Source organism: Vespula vulgaris, chromosome 5 (assembly GCF_905475345.1).
Source record: "Vespula vulgaris chromosome 5, iyVesVulg1.1, whole genome shotgun sequence".
Classification (NCBI taxonomy): domain Eukaryota; kingdom Metazoa; phylum Arthropoda; class Insecta; order Hymenoptera; family Vespidae; genus Vespula; species Vespula vulgaris.
This window is the reverse complement of record NC_066590.1, coordinates 8,454,804-8,472,367: the sequence shown is the minus strand read 5'-3', so window position 1 is coordinate 8,472,367 and position 17,564 is coordinate 8,454,804. Positions and strand designations below refer to the sequence as shown.

Sequence of the window (17,564 nt, the reverse complement as noted above, 5' to 3'; positions counted from 1 at the left end):
GAGATAGACAGATAGACAGATAGAAACAGAGAGAGAGAGAGAGAGAGAGAGAGAGAGAGAGAGACAGAAAGAGAAAGAGAAATAGAAAAAGAGGGAAAGAGAGAGAAAGAGAAGGAGGCGTCGACAGAAAGGAGGGATTTTCGCGTCAGACGCCGGATATTAGCCTGTCGTCGTCGACGCCCTGAAAGGCGGCCTCGCCCTCAGGGTGAGCCGCTGAAAAAAAAAAGAAAAAAAAAGGAAGAAAGAAAGAAAAAAGAATCCTCCATCGCAAACACCGCTCGAACTTCAAACGAATTACCTTCTCCTACCTCGATCCTCTCAACGTTTCTCCCTTCGTAGACTCGCGACTGAAAACCAAATCAGCCAGGGACAAAGAGAGAGAGAGAGAGAAAGAAAGATATATATATGTGTGTGTGTGTGTAGTCTCTTTTCGATATCCCTACGGGTTCAAAAACAAAGTGAAAAGAGCCAGATGTCCTTTTCTAGAAACAATTTCTCTTGTCATCTATCTTTCTCTCTTTTTTTAACAGTTTAAAACGATAGAACACGATTAATGTATTCACACGCACGCACACGTGCGCATAGATACACACACACACACACACACACATATAGAGAGAGAGATATATACAATACGTAGGAAATATAAGGAATATGTTTTTTATATAAAAATGAAAAAAACTAAATATTCTTTTCTGAATAAAATTTCTCGTATCATCTATCTTTCTCCTTTTTAACAATTTAAAATGATAGAAGACGATTAATGTATTCAAATAGAAATACAGATACATACCGAGTATAAAAAGTATGTTACTTGTACGTATAAAAATCTTTACATATACCTATGTCTATGATTAATAGATCTGTATACTTACGTTATATGTATAATGAATTCTCAATTTGTTATTGATTAATACCTCTGTGCTACTTGTTAACTATTTGAACTATTACTTTATTACCTTGTTTTATTCTCTCTTTCTCTCACTCCCTTTCTCCCTCTCTCTCTCTCTCTCTTTCTCTCTCTCTCTCTCTCTCTCTCTCTCTCTCTCTCTCTCTCTCTCTCTCTCTCTCTCTCTCTCTCTCTCTCTCTCTCTCTCTCTCTCTTTGTCCATCTCTACCTCTGTGTTTCTACAAACGTAATTAGCAGGAGCCAAAGGGTGACAAACTCAAACATGTTTATCGTAAACACGTCGAAACCCGATTCAACAACATAGAGAATCTCCCGTACATAATTATAGAGCAGGTATATATATATATATATATATATATAATCATAATGAGTGAAATAGAAAGAATGATGGAAATATGATAATACAATAAAAAGAAACGATATCGTTTTGTTAATTCGATTAACGATCAGAAAAGAATAAAGAAAAAGGGAGAGAAAGAAAGATATTAAATATCAGTGAATATACAGTAGCAGGCTTAACCGTCACTGTAATTATAATGTATCCCTGGCTAATCTATAACCGGTGGCATATAATTTATACGATGCAAATATCGCCTAGTAAGAGGAAAGAGGAGGAGATTGGTTGGATTCGAAATTATACGCTTTATTGTCGAGTGAACTCGGTACACCCGCAGCGAGGCGTTATTAACGATCACGTAAAAATGAAAGAAAATATTGGATCGATTGATCGATTGATCGATCGATCGATCGATCGACCTATCTATTTATTTATCTGTCTATCTATCCATCTATCTATCTATCTATCGATTATCGTTTTTCGATTCTCCCCTTCCACGTAATTTCATAGCCGTACGCCAATAATGTAATTTTCTGTGGCTTTTGTAATTTTGAAATTAACACTCGCCGATCGATACTTTTCGACTTGAACTGATTGAAAATTGTGGATATGCGATTCTCCAACACACGTTAACACATCCTACACGCGACGCGATTGATTTGAAAATCCATTAATTTCAAGAAGAGAAATCTACGACTTTTTATTTTCTACGAGGTTTAGTAATCGTCGAAGAACGATTAGATTGTTTTTTTCTTTTTCTTTTCTTTTCTTTTTTTTTTTCTTTCATCGAAGAGCAGAATGATACGATTCGATTTAATTAGGTGAACTGTATCGACGCGGATGAATTGTTTCTCCAATATCTCGTTGCAAATTTAGTAGCTGATAGACTGGTTCAAAGGTGTCCTCTTTGAACCGTGCAATCTTCATAAGCATTTTTTTTCTTTCTTTTTTTTTTCAACAGAGTTAAGAAATCGATAAATATCGAAAATGAGAAGAAGAAGAAAACAAAAGAGAAAGCAAACAGAATTAAAAAGAAAATAAATAAATAAAAAGAAGAAAATATCGAAGGACCGTCGAGAGATCTTTGTAAAAGGGAACATCAACTTGTAGTAAGTTGGTTCTTCGTCGATTATAACGTAGAGAGGACTATCTACGTTGCGCAGATTAAGTGGTCTTAATGCTTATAATTTCCAACGTCCTCGTTAGACCTAATCAAAGATTGGCAGTAGAAAGAAGAAAGGGGAAAGAAAAAAAAAAGAAAAGAAAGAAATAAAAAAAAAAAAAAAGGAGGAAAATAAGCTGGACGAATGATGGGAATTGTGATGGGGTTGGTGGGTAGAGGGGGATAGAAGGAAAGAGAGAAATAGATAGATGGAGAGAGACAATGCTGTCTCTTTGTGTGGTGTTGTGTGTATGAGTACACATCTATGCGTCATTAAGTTAGAAGTGACGGAGGCAATCAAACGGATATTTGTGTGAATACCGTGCCACGAGTACAAATCGACGATCGTAAATATACGTTATTGACGAGTGCACAGGATTATAGCACGAGGAGGCAAATTATCGACGTAATTCACGTATACGTTACGCGTTCGCCATGTTGCTTGGTTGGTATCTCATCCAGAAGACCGATTATTATTACTGTTAACCTTGACGATGATATATAATTTCTATTGCCGCGATATTATCTGGGACCTTACCGAAGTCGATAAGGTTAAAGAAAAAAAAAAAGAATAAAAAAAAGTAAAGAAAGAAAAAGAATATCTTCGATGAAGTTATGAGTTAACGTTCTCTGTTTGTCTCGTTCGAATAAAATAAATAAAAAAAAGAAAAAAAAACAAGGAAAGAAAAGAAAAAAAGATATCATTTCGAAAATTATACATCGCATGCACGAATATCACTTAAGTCTTGCTTGGATGAAATTTTTATTGTTATTGATTTTGTATTTTTTTTTTTCCCCTTGAGAAATTTTATCATTTTTATTTTGAATTAATTGATCGTCGTGAGAGCGTTTAAATAATAAGAATGAAATAATAACGCCTCGACGGTTCGGAAATCCGTTCGAATGTAATTTCATGCGCATAAACATTCGCCGTCCAATTATCCGGAAATGCAATTTCCACAAGCAGGGTAAACTACACTTCTCTCTCTATATATATGTATATATCTTTCTCTTTCTGTCTTTCTTCTTGTCATGTATCCTCTCGTTTTCTCTTCTCATTTCACCAATCTTCTTTCTTTTTATTTCTTCTCTCCTCTCGTTAAACCGCATTGAATCGGAAAGAAGATTTCGGTGAAATAGGCTCTGCTAATATCTGCTATCTTTCCATTTATACTCTACTATCTCGATAGAGAACCAATAAAAAAGGACCTACAAACTACCCCTTCTAAATAAATAAAGATATTTGCCCGATAGAGGTCTATCTATTCTCATTGAAAATTGTATTATTTTCTTTCGAGAGGATCTATCGAAAATTTCTTAACATTTTCATTTTTCCTTTTTTTATTTTTCTCTGTTAGAAGAGCTTGAATTGTCACTAATAATGATTAAAAATTATTATGGAAATGAAAAAATAATAGATAAGTAAAACAAAAAAGGAAAGATCATTATCGGAATTTTTGTTCACGAAACTCGATTTTAACGCATTATAATGATATATCAAAGAAATCCTACTTGATGTTTATTTTTAAATATCATTGATCTTCGTGGATCGTTTACCAGTAGGATATCACGAAGTTAATTTAACAGATTCATCCAATTACGAGATAAGAGTACGATTCGTCGCCCTTTGATCGAGATTTTATTGTTGGAGAAAGGAAATACTAGAACGAATAATCCACTCTAGGAAGTGACGTGTACGAAATTCGTCGTGGTATTCGAATAACGAAGAGAAACTCTCTTTCTCTCTTTGAATTCTAGATTCTCGATTCGCAGTGTAGAGAAGAGACACTCGTGTTAGCCTTTCAATCAAGGTAATTGCCGTTCGATCAAGTTCGAACCTGAGCCGATCCTGTCCAACGACAGCTTCCCTGACCGAGTTCGTGTTCCTCGAAATTGGAAAGCTCGTGAGCTTTCGCACTGGAACACCGATCCCGATCACAGAGTATTTACACGGATCGATTGCCCATGCGAAATTAACCCTCCTCTTTCCATTTTCGTCTTCCAATTCCTTAACTACTACCTATAAAAAACAAACACTTTGAAATCGACTCGAAGAAAAAAGAAATAATAATAATAATAATAATAATAATAATAATAATAAATTAGATAAATTATTCTTTTTCTTTCTCCCTTTCTTTTTTAATTTTTTATCAATTACGTTTTAATTTTTTAATTTGAAATTGATTTGTTACTTAATGTTGCCTGTAGAAAAAGTAAGGATCTATCGTATATGATATAATTGAGGAGATATAAAAAGAAAATTAATTAAAAAAAAAAAAAAAGAAAGAAAGAATAAAGTAACAGTAGATAATATTCGTTCGAATCGAATTTATTTTCGTTGGATTTATTGCGAGAAATGAACAAAGGAAGTGTAAACGTAATCTTTTATTAACAAATTAAATAAATTTTTATATCGACGATTATTCGTGTGTAATTTACGCTAGTCGGTATATGTTAAACGTAACGTTCGAACCCATTGGCACATTTCGATATATAGAATAAAAAAAAAAAAAGAAAAAAAAATGTTACATATAATTTGCAAAACATTTTTTAATCTACAACGAAAATTTCCACGATATATCAAAAAAGTAACCCGAATATTATTCACGATTTCAAAAATAAAAAATATTTTTGCGAGTGGAAGTCGTGTTTACGATGTTTCGTTTCTGTTTTTTTCCTTTTCCTTTTTTTTTCTCCCCCAAGCAAGTTTATTTCTATTGCCAATATTTTATCTTCATTTTGTTAAAATTGCGAAATACATACCTATATAGAATTGAGTTATTTTTCTTAGACTTGAATATCTCGAATATTTTATTATTATTTTTCATTTGACTGATAAAACGATAGTGTTCTAATATTGTTTCAATTTCTAGCAAGATAATGATTCAAAACATCGTGCACATAATGTTCGTTTGTGATTTTTTCATCATTGTCCATTATCGAAACACCTCCTCAGTCACAAAATTTGAACGTAATTGAACATTTGTGAGCAAATTGATAAATTATTCCGATCAATGTCGAATCGATTGAAAACTATCAAGACAAACCAAGAATCATCATTCAAATATCAACTAAATATTAGGATGAAACAAACATAACATAAAACACACGTTCTTACATACATAAGAATTATTCTATTCTCCGAATTCTAATTCGAGATCAGTTTCTGTTAATTTTAAGACTTTGTTTCTCCCCATTACTGCTCTTTTATTTTTTTTCATTACTGTTCAACGCAAACGAATTTCCTCTTTCTTTTCTCTTAATAGATTCTCATGTTATCGAATATAGCTTAATAAAAATTATACTCAATCGTTCATTATAATTCCTCCTCTATATATCTCTTATCTCAAAAAAAAAAAAAAAAAAAAAAAAAAAAAAACAAACAAACGTCCGAGTTTTACTTTGCGTCACTTCTATGTATAAAACCGACTTAATACGAATCGTTATTAAGTTATGGTTATTAGACTTGGATATTTTATTTTATATCGAATATTTTATTATTGTTTTTCGATGATAAAAATGGAAAAGTATATCTCGAATGTCCACGTGCGCGTAATAGACGAACGGGATCATCTCTTGGTGGCGCGCGGGTTCGGTGGCGGCGGATTATATTATCGGCACATGCGCCCTGCTTTTCTCTGTATCTTTCCTTGCGTCGTTGGAAAAGCTGATATAGCCGGCGGCATGTCAAAACCATTCCTCTCGAGTCATGATGCGAATAGTACGGCGCGTTTCGCCATCGCGTTCGGTCGCGGACGTGTCCTGTACCGTTTCTTATTTCTCTTTAATTGCTTCGTACGAATCATCGTTAAACGAATCAACGAGTTACGTTTTATAAATATACGTCTAAACGTATATCCATTCGCGTACGTCTCTCTTTTTTTTTCTAAACGTTTACGTTTCACAACAAATTCTAATAATTTTGGAAGTCTTCGAAAGTTTCGGAGATTATATCGAGAACGAACCGAGAATTCATCGTTCTTTCTTTCTTTTTCTTTTTCTTTTTCTTTTTTTTTTTTCTTTTCTTTTTCCGTACACACGCGTATTTATGTTTGCGTATCGTGTATTTCTAAGCTATCACTTTCGTATCGAATGTTAAAATAATTTTTCGAGGTATGAATGTTTTGTTTATGAATTTCCGAAATTTCGAAAGGATTTTACGATCGATAAGACAGTGTTTCTGAAGGAGTATTGAATTATTGCTGGAGGAAGGACATCGTGTGTTTTCTTTTCTTTTCTTTTTAAGATCGTTCTATTTATTTATTTTTTCTTTTTCTTTTTTTTTTTGCTTTTTTGTTTTTGGTTTAGGATCCATCACGTTACTTGGACACATAAACGTGCTACAGGTAATTGCTTCTCTTCTTATAGCGAACTACTTCATTGAACTTTTGGTATTAGCGTTCATGTTTTTTTAGAAGAGATTCGGGATGTTGAGAAAAGTTGGTTGGTTAAAGACGAGAGTTTTGAATATATAACGGGAGAATATCGTCTCGTAAAGACTTTGATATTACATACTAATGACGCTGAAACAATTTAAATGAACGAGATGACTCAACGTTTACGAAGATCAAATTACTCTTTGTTTTTATTCTTTCACATACACACACACACACACATATATATTATCTATGATACATACAAAAAGCAAAGATAAGAAGACAATTATTTAAAAAAAAAAAAGCAAACGAATTTTTCTTGACAATATTAAATTACTCTTCTTCAAGATAAAAGATTCGATTTATATAATTTTGAATTAGACGATACATTTGATTGAAAATATAACAAAGGGTATAAATCAATTTGAAAAATTTGTAAGAATACATACGTAGTTTCTAATTTAATATTTCAATTGGCGTCATCAAGATTGATAAAATTGTTGAAGGAGAGATTTTGGAAACGATGAAGTATATATATATATAATATATAATATATGTATGTGAAAAAAATACGCTTACACATACGCGTAGGAAATTAATTTGGAGTTTATAGCGAGAGAGTACTAAAATACGTATCCAGAACCGGCTCTGTATGTCTGTCTGGTTTGTCTGTCTGTTTGTCTATCTGCCTGTATATATGTCTGTCCGTTCGTCTCTATCTCTCTTCCACTCTCTCTTTGTTTCTCTCGCCCTCTCCCTTTCTCTCGCAGGATATGTATGAGACTGAATATTCCCAATAAAACGAAAAACAATATTCCGTATCTCCGATTTTGGTGGCTTTCGAATTTTTATCCCAGTCCAGTTATATTCCTACGTATGTGTGTATGTTAAAACGTTTATTTATTTACAAGAGCATCTCTTGTTTCGTCAATTGGAATTAAAATTTAAACAAATAGATCTTTATGTTTTTCGTTCAACACACACACACACACACATATATAAACTTTAAAAAAATTATATATCTGTATATATATAAACTATTGTTATTAGGATGTCTCCGTAGTATCTGAAAACAAAATTCTTAAGTTTAATAATTAAAGTCGCTTAAAATTAAAACAAATAAAATGAAACAGAAAAGTTGTTCGAATATCTTTCATGATTCATCGAATTTTTTAAAAGAAGAAAGCATATCTAATATATTAAATTTTCTTTATATCGTTTGACTGAATCACACGAGCGAGGATATCGGAATGACGAGAGAAACGCCGCGACAAAAAATAATAGAAAGAAAGAAAAACGTGGCTCAGCGTCGGTAATAATTTCAAACACGACGAATACGAACGTATAAAAGAGGAAAACCCGAGAGGGCGAATAGAAAAATTTTGCGCTTACGGCGAAAATAGTGTACAGTAGAAAAGCGCGGGCGATTTAAACCCGTTTCTCTGACGTGACAAAAGAGAAAAATGGAGGCTGGGAGATACAGAGATAGATAGATACAGAGAAAGAGAGAAAGAGAGAAAGAGAAGCAGACAAAGAGTAAGACGAAATAAAAACGTCGAGTAGCTTAGCCACTCTTCTACCTTCGATTCGTTCTATCTGTATCTTCTCTCTCTCTCTCTCTCTCTCTCTCTTTTTCTTTTTATCTGTCTCCCTTTCTCGTAGAGACTAAAAACGAGCTCTAAGCTCTTTAAAACTCTCCGGCGCCTACTGGAAAATCGGGTTTACACCGGCTCGACTGCCACGTACGAGCTTCGTTCAAAGTTTCCACGGCGTTTCCGTCCGGAAAAGGGCCACCCTTTCTCTCTCTCTCTCTCTCTCTGTCGCTCTCGCTCTCGCTCTCTGTATTTCTCTTCTTTCTCTTTTCGTTTCACCAACCATGTCTCATCCCTGCACGCGAGATATTTCTCTCGTTCTTTCTCGTGAATATTTCTTTTTTTCCTTCTTTTTTCTTTTTCTTCTTCTTCTTTTTTCTTTCTCTTTCTTTCCTTCCCTTTTTTTATTTTTTTTTCTTATTTTTTTTCATTTTTTTTTGTTTTGTTTTAATACCTCTCTTTGTCTCTCCAACTCGTTTCACAGACTCTCTTCACACCCTTCAACCAACTTTCCCTTCTCGCCTATTGCTATTACCGTTTCGTGAAACCACCCTTTAAAAGTACCATCTCTTTCGTCTCTTATCTTTTTAAAGCGATCGAGGGTAAGAAAGAATTGTTGAAGAGATGATACGTGCTATTTTAATTGCGACGATCAAATTTTCATCATAAAAATCATTCATTCTCTTGCAAATTCTCTTAACGTGGCTGATGATAATTTTTATCTGTAATATCTATCTCTAATTATGAATAATTTTAATTAAAATACTTTCGTATATCAGATTAATTTTATCAGGGTGATTTAAACATGGAAAAAGCTTTTCTCTACGTTTTCTAATAAATCTATGTCATCGTGTTACTCGATGATTTTTGTTTAATATATACGAGTTTTATCGTATAAATGACAAAATTATTACGATATTAATTTAGAACAATTGTTTCATCCAATTTAAGTGTGGTTTTTTCCTTTTTACTTTCCTCTTCAATTTTTAATCTATTTTTTTTTTTTTTCTTTCAAAACTGTTACGAGAAAGATGAGACAGAGAGAAAAGAGAAATGGTCGTTGGTAGAATGAAGATACCTATTCATGCTTTTAATTACGATCGATGGAGTACTTTTAATTGCACCAATAAACTTTTCATCGAAAGATCAGATATCTGTAAATGAAAATCATCTTTGTCATTGTCTATCGTTATTCTCATCGATTAATATCACACATAGATTTACATGTATACATCTTTGTGTATATATGTATATAAATATACAGACTTTAGCATTTACAAAATAATGCTCACGATGTGTGACGATTATATTCTCCATTATCAGCGAAATAATTATAAAGTTCAAACAATGGAGTGCCTGGGTTCTCTTCGAGAGCAAAATATAGATTTCAACAAACAGTAACCTAACGAACGATCGTTTAATTCGAGGTTAATCGAGGGAATCGCCGTTATCAGATGCAAACATTCGCTTACGTGGCCAAACGTGTGAATTTATTTCTCTCGGCTAATTCGACGAGAAGACTGAGCGGGAATGGGGGTCTCCGTTGCATTTGAATTGTCAAGCGTAAATTAGAATGAAATCAAATGCATTCGCATTACTAATATACTAATACTCGTGGATATAATCATGAAAATGGCGCAATTGTAAATTAAATATTTGTTAATTAATTTCTGTTACTAATGTCTAATAATGTATAGGAGGTCGTGTTTAATTATGAAACAACTATTATTTTCTTTCCAAAGTATTCATTAGTTTAATTATTCTATTTTTTATTTATATATATAATATATAATATATAATATATATATAATATTTTGTATACCATATATTAATTCTGCTTGAAATAATAATTTACTTGAAATATCTGGCTCGACGATATTACGAACATAAATTCGTAAAGGTCGTTCAACGAATCGTCGAATGAAAGAAAGATGATCTTTATAAAAGTATCTTAAATATAAGTTCCTTGCAAAACCTTATTTCCATTAATTATTTCGTACAATTATAATTATCGTAAATAATCTTTTCTTTTTTCAGGTACTCCAAATGTTGATTAGCGGCCAATCCAAACGTGAGAAGTTGTATGATCATCAACGTTTAGAACGATAAAAACTGAAAAAGAAATTAATGGAATGAATTCGTCTAGTGCCTGGTCGTCCATTGATGGCATAGAAACACATCCTCTTTTCACCCTCCATTCATATTCCCTCTTTCATCTTTATCGAGAGAGGAGGGCGAATCTATCGAGTGAGTCCCTATAAAGCACCCTCGACTCTATCGTCTTTCATCGTCCTCGTCATCGTCATCGTCATCGTCATCGACGTCGTCACCATCGTCGTCACTATCGTCCTTGGACAAAAGAGCTACGTCAAGAACAGAAGGCTCAGCTTTGCTGAATCGTTGCTCTCCTCGCCTAAAAGAAACCAGACGAGAGCATCCATCGACACTGCCCTCTTCGTTGTTACATCGCTTTGTTCTCTTCCTTCTTTCGTCCTCATTCATCTCAACTTCCTTTTTATTACTTTCTAAAATCAAGAGAAGAGAGATAATTACGCATCGAAAATCAATTTCATCCGGAACACTAAAACCGGCCGGATCAAATTTCGACCGGCGAAACGAGCGATTTTTCAGGTGAATATAAAACAAATTTTGTTTATCTTATTTTCTATTTGATTCGTTTTTTTTTTTATTCTTTATTTATTTTATCCGATTGAAACTTATATTGTGTGTGTGTGTGTGTGTGTATGTGTGTGTATATATTTATACAGTATGTATGTATATATATATATATATATGTATATATATGCATATAACTGTATATATACGTTGGTATATATACATCGTAAATATGTAGGTTGCATGTGAAATCGTGAACAATAAAACGATGATTAGGTTCCGGTCTAACATCGTAGAAAAAAAAAGTTATTTCTTGGAAATTTTCTTTTTATAACTAAATATACAATACAGTATTTTATTATATATTATATTTTCAATATATGAAAGGTCGCACGATTTTTTCCTTTTGTCCTTTTTTCTCTCTCTCTCTCTCTCTCTCTCTTCTTCTTTTTTTTTCTTTTTAATAAAAATATTGAAAGCATGCCGTTTTTTCTGAACGATGAGACATATAGCTATACGCAACTGTAATTTTGAAATAGGAAAATCGAACGTATTTTTAAACTACACGAAATTTCCGAAGTGAATCATACAAAAGTAAAAAAAAGAAACATTTTTTTAATCATTTTTTGACATTTTACAATCAAACGTGATCTTTTGTTAATAAATTTTTATACATTTCTGCGTTTTCCTTAAACATTAATGGAATTAATTTTAAATTTATTAAATCAATATTGAATTAATCAATAAATCTAATTCCCTGAAAATATATAAAATTTGACAAAACTGAAGATATTATTGATTTTTCACTTTCTGTAAAAAAGTATATTCTTTAATTGACAAAAAGATTGATCTATATCGATCAATGAATCCTTGAAATATTTCTCCCATCAGTTTGTAAAATGATATTTGAAGAAAAACGCGTTTAAGGTCATTACTGCATATTGCAATTGCTGCAATATAGGAAAGTATACACGTAATAGCTGACATTTAAAGGACTCCAATAATTTATAGAATTTAAAAATTTTCTTTCAACACATTAAAGAAGTGAAAAGTCTAAAGAAAAAAAAAAAAAAAAAAAGAGAAATCAATTTTTTGAAAGCTCTAGATCGTAACTTCCCCTTAATATTGATTCAGTACAACATAAAAAAAAAGTTCTGAACGAAATATAAAGCGTTGATTTTCGTAAATCGAACTCGTTAAAATAAACGACGTCGAAAAAATAGAAACAAAAAAAGAGAAAAAAAAAAGAGATATTATAATTCATTATTTTATTTCAATCAATAAATTTCTACGTGCGTTGTAATTTTTTTCTTCGTGTATAAAAGAATTAAAAAGTATTTAAAAAAAGAAAAGGAAAAGAAAAAGGAAAAAGAAAGGAAACAGAAAATTGATATTGCAAAAGTTCTAGACCGAAAACTCCACTTAGGCGATCGTCGGAGAGCAAATTTCAAATCGTTCGATGAATAGAAAGCTGTAGGAAAGCTAGGTGAATAGGTTATGGTTAATGCAGGTAATCGATAAATGTTCTTTAAACGACACGTTTTCCTACACGATCGCACAAATATGAACTTTGAACTATATTTACATTCAATCTTTAATCTCGTTAATGATAAATTATATTTCGTCTACTGTACGTTCGTCTTCGAAGACATCGGGACTCGAAATATTCTTTTCTTCTTTTTAATAATTTTAATGGGATACGTTTACTTGTAGATCTGTGTATATTTCTCAATGCAATTTTTTCAGAAAGAAAATTCAATTAAAAGCTTCTTTTTAAAGAGAAAAGAAAGAGGTGAAAAGGAAACAAAACAACAAAAAAGAAAAGAAAAACTGAGAAATTCGATTATAAGAACGAGATAGCGAATTCATTTTCTCGCCGCAATATTTTTCACATTTCATTCTCGAAACTGGGGGAAAAATATAATGAGAGTATTACGGAGAGATGTAAAGCCGATGTTGTTCGAGTTTGTTCGAAATACAAAGCGCTCGGTAATTAGTGTGGTATTATAAGAAACGCGACGTGATACATCGTCAAATTATAAAGGCGACTAAGTGAAAACTAGCAGCTTCGTGCCTGGAACAGCATCTTTTTATCTCTTCTTAAGAGAAAAATAAATAAAGAAAGAAAGAAAGAAATAAATAAATAAATAAAAAAAAAAGTGAATTCTTAAAGAAGCGTACATCCTTTTATACGAAGTTACTTCTTTCTTTTTTTCTTTTTTTTATATCGTAACATTTCGAACATATACGTACGTATCGCACGTTTTATTTTAAATATTTATTATATTTTCTAAATATTTCTATTTTCATTCTATTTTCTAAATATTTCTATTTTCACTGTACTTTTTAAATATTTCTATTTTTTCATATAGCAAACTTATGCTTCAACGCTTTTAATCAAATCGCAAAATTCGAACAAACAGTTTTGATTCATCGAATAAATTTCGTCTCTGTATTATCGTAAAGGAGAAAGAGAAAGAAAGAGAGGAAGGGAGGGAGGGAAAGAGGGAGAATGTATACTATAGCAGGAGTTATAGGGATATCGATTAAGCGTTTGATGTTCAGCGACTTCACGTCAAAACGGTCAGTCATAATTTTCGCGGACGTTTAATCAAGCTGCACACACTGCACCCGTTCATAATTCATACTAGATGTTGTTCTCCATCCTCCACCTCTCTCCTTTGCCTCGATCAAACAGTTACTTCTTCTCTCGTATAACGAACACGTTGGACTTCGATTAAGTTTATCGTGATCGTAGGAACAATGGTTAACACTGTGAGAATATTTTCTATAACTCACACTGTGTACAAACTAATTTAAAATCGAAAAATAAAAGAGAGAACGAAAGAATAATTTCAATAAATGGAAACGTTTCTTTCACGTATCTTTTGTTTTTAAAAAGTGAAAAATCCAATTCTGTTTATATAAGTCCGTCTTTATTAATTTATTTGCTCTTTTATTAAACGCCACGAGCTATCGTATTTCTTTTTTAATTTATGACGTACATTGCGTAACACGTAAACTACATTACGATCGTAATAATTTTTTAATCGATTTACGAATTTTTTTTTTAAATGATTATATTTATTAATACAAAATTTAGACTCGTGAAATCGTCATAAAATATATCTAATATATATATATATATATATATATATATTTATATATATAATTAAAAAAAACGTTTGATGTTTGACACAATCATACGAATCCTTTAAAAACCATCGTCTGTTAATAATTATTCAAAGAAAAACTGGAAACGCTTCATAACAGATATTTCGAAAGATTTAAAATCGTTATATATGTACTCGGTTAAATAACAAGACTATAGAATAATAACAAAACGCAAGCTGTCGAGTTTAACAGAATAAAAATGAGAAAGAGAGAGAGAGAGAGAGAGAGAGAGAGAGCAAGAAAGAGAAGGAGAAAGAGTAGAAGAAACAGGCGAAAGGTCAAAGTTGGTGGATCGAAGTACGAATGTGAGAGCGCCTGCTCGCGACCCACTTAAATTCTTGAAAAAGCGGAAAGCAGTACTTCGTGACATGAGAACTCGTGAACATTCGAGAAATAGAAAGAAAGAAAAAGATAAAGAGGTGTGCGAGAAAGAGACAGATAGATAGAGAGAGAGAGAAAGAGAGAGAGAGAGAGACAGAGAGAGAGAAAGAAAGAGAAGGTCGTACGTTGGCACGACCTTGTCTCTCCTGTTATATCTGGCCAACCTTCGAGGTAAAACACTCACGAAGAGAGAATGACGTAGAGGATTTACGAGCAATCGATCTTTCTTTCCCTCTTTCTCTCACATATACATACATAGAGACAGATAGACCTATATAGCGTATCTATGGTTATAAGAAAGAGAAAGATAGAATCGAGCTTTCGTGAATGAACACCGAAATAGACGATCGAATTGCTATCTCCGAAGGTTATCGTCGGGGATAAAAGTAGAACGTAGGAAATCTAAGGAGGAAAAACTTTACTACTTCCTCCTTATTTTTTTTCTCGTATTTTTTTCTTTTTTTTGTAACTCACTATTTGTCGGTCGATAGTTAGTTGTAGGAAGTAAGAGTCGATAAAAGAACGAATATTATACTAACTATCGCAGTGACGGTCACGTTTGCATGTTTTATGGATGTGTCCGAACTGTTATATATATCTATATACATACATACATACGTACATATATATATATATATATATATGTGTATATACATATAGATCGAAGACAAAGCGATATTGAATATAGTAATAAGGAAATAAACTGTGATCAATGAGCATTGTGAAAAGTTATGAACTTGTGATTAATTGTAACGAAGCATAATGCGTGTATAACAAGTAGGAATTCTAAATGGTTAATCCGATATAAATTATATAGATAAGGAAATATAATTTAGGATATGTACGTATTAGTATATATACATATATATATATATATAAATACGCTTGTACATAAATTTGTATATTACAAGAAAGAAATTTCTATAGAAAGTTTTAATGTGATGAGGAACGAATGGATTATTGTTGTGAAATATTCTTGATTAATTGATTACTATAAGCGTGTGTCTCCCGTTCAGAATAGATCGATTTGATAACTACCTCAGTTTATCTTTATAGGTATTAAATAGCTAGTAAATTTCTTTTTCCATTTATTTTTCCTTATCTTAAACGATTATTCCTATTTTTTAGATTGCTGCGTTTACACGGCAAGCGTGTCCCATGAAGTCGACGGACGACGTTACGAGAGTAGTCGAGGAGTCGAGGTTCATACCAATCGACGCGAGACAAGGAGTTCGTTCGATGGGCGAAAGGTGAATATCGAAGTGAAAGAGAAACGAAGAAACGAGAAAAAAGTGGAAGAAGTGGAAGAAGAAGAAAAAGAAAAAAAAGGAGAGGAAGAGAGAAAATTCGACAAGATGTATAAAATCTTACGTCGAGGTTCTGGACGTGTATTCGTCCTATGCGTTGTCGTACTATCTCTCCTTCTCTGTTTTTATTACGTGAATCAGACCCAAGCACCGTCCACCGCCTCATCGGCGGCCATTTTAAACGAGGAGCTTCGATACGATCGAAGCTTGACGTCTATCACGCCGGATTACAGCGAAGTACCAGATTCTAGAATATCATTGGCCACTTGTCCTGTCACCGAATCACGACCTGCGGACATCGATGCACAGCGAGAATTTGAGAAGTTCGATTTCCAGGTAAATGGTTATTCATTCGTTTGTACATGTTTCTATCTATAATATTTGTACTTTCTCTATATCTTCTTGTTCGTTTTTAAATATCTACGGTGCACTGGAATTGGAAAGAAATCTTTTCATACGTTATTTTTGACACTCCTATAATCTATTAATCTGACACGGTAGTAGTATTCTCGTATTTAGAATTTGATATAATTTATAGAACAATGAGAAGAATATAGTAATAATTAATTCTATGTGATTCGTGACGATGCCAATAGTTCGATGTTCAATTCGATCATCGTTCGTTCTGTCTCATTTATTTTCTATACATCTTATTTATTGTTTAATTAGTGATTGTCTCCATAAATAACACGGTAGAGTCGAATACGTATGATGAAAGAGACGTCTTCTTTTATTCTGACCAATTAGTCTCTCATTCCTTTCGCGGATTTTTTTTTTCAGTTCTTCACAGTACATAACGTGAAAAAGAAAAATATAATTCACACGCGTCACGTACTTCAGCAAAATTCGTCCTGGTAAATCTTATCTCTTATTCAGAATATTGATCGTTTAATTTTAAACCTTTGAATGTTCGTTCAGAAGAATTATAAATTATAATAGCGTTCTAAATTAGAAAAATCAATAACTGATTTTTCATATCGTCGCAGATATACATTGTCGATTGATTTTAATACGTCTATTTTATATTTAACCAATTTCTTCTTCTTCTTCTTCTTCTTCTTATAACTCTATTAAATTATTTCAATAGTAACGATAAAAAGATCATCTTTATCGTTCAGCATATTACACACTATTATCGTGTAAATACTCGATCGTAGAAAATAAAGTATAAGAAAATTTGTCTCCGTCGAGATAGGAAGGAGAAAAAATCAAAGGGACAACCCGTGCCATCGTTTCCCTTCGATTTATCGAGTCGAATAATCCGGGAAAAACTTTCCCATCGCCATACTTTTCAACCTAAAAGAAATATATTCCTTCAGCGATGGCTAGAGAAGACCAAGCAAGACCATGCGATTAATTTTACTTTCCACGCCGCGAGTCTCGTCGGTAACGTAGCTCGTCGTTACGACCGAACCAGTTTCATCGTTGTCTTCCAACGTGGAAGAAAAAGGAAAAGAGGAAAAAGGAGGGGTAGAGGAGAGGGGGGAGGACGATGGGGAGAAAAAAAAAGATAAAAGAGAAGAACGAAGTACAGTCGTTTTGAAAGTACCGCGTCATTAGCCACGGAACTTTCCTTTCTTCCGGTCTTCACCGCAATGGTGGGGTGAAAAAGGGTCGTGGGGTGAGAGGAGAAGGGTGAAGAGGAGAAAAGAGGTAGAGAGTGCTTCCTTTGAGTTTTGCTGATTTAATGGCCGACGAGTCGCTCTCAT

At 32.8% G+C, this 17,564-nt stretch overlaps 1 protein-coding gene across 1 annotated transcript in view; it reads left to right on the top strand.

Moving 5' to 3' along the window:
• LOC127064002 (alpha-mannosidase 2) overlaps positions 1-17,564 on the top strand; it is a 192,300-nt gene that overhangs the window by 67,998 nt on the left and 106,738 nt on the right. The window contains exons 2-3 of the mRNA XM_050994452.1: positions 10,415-11,008; positions 15,677-16,191. Of these exons, the coding sequence (XP_050850409.1) occupies positions 15,904-16,191 (288 nt within the window). The 5' untranslated portion in view covers positions 10,415-11,008; positions 15,677-15,903. The remainder of the gene's footprint in view (positions 1-10,414; positions 11,009-15,676; positions 16,192-17,564) is intronic.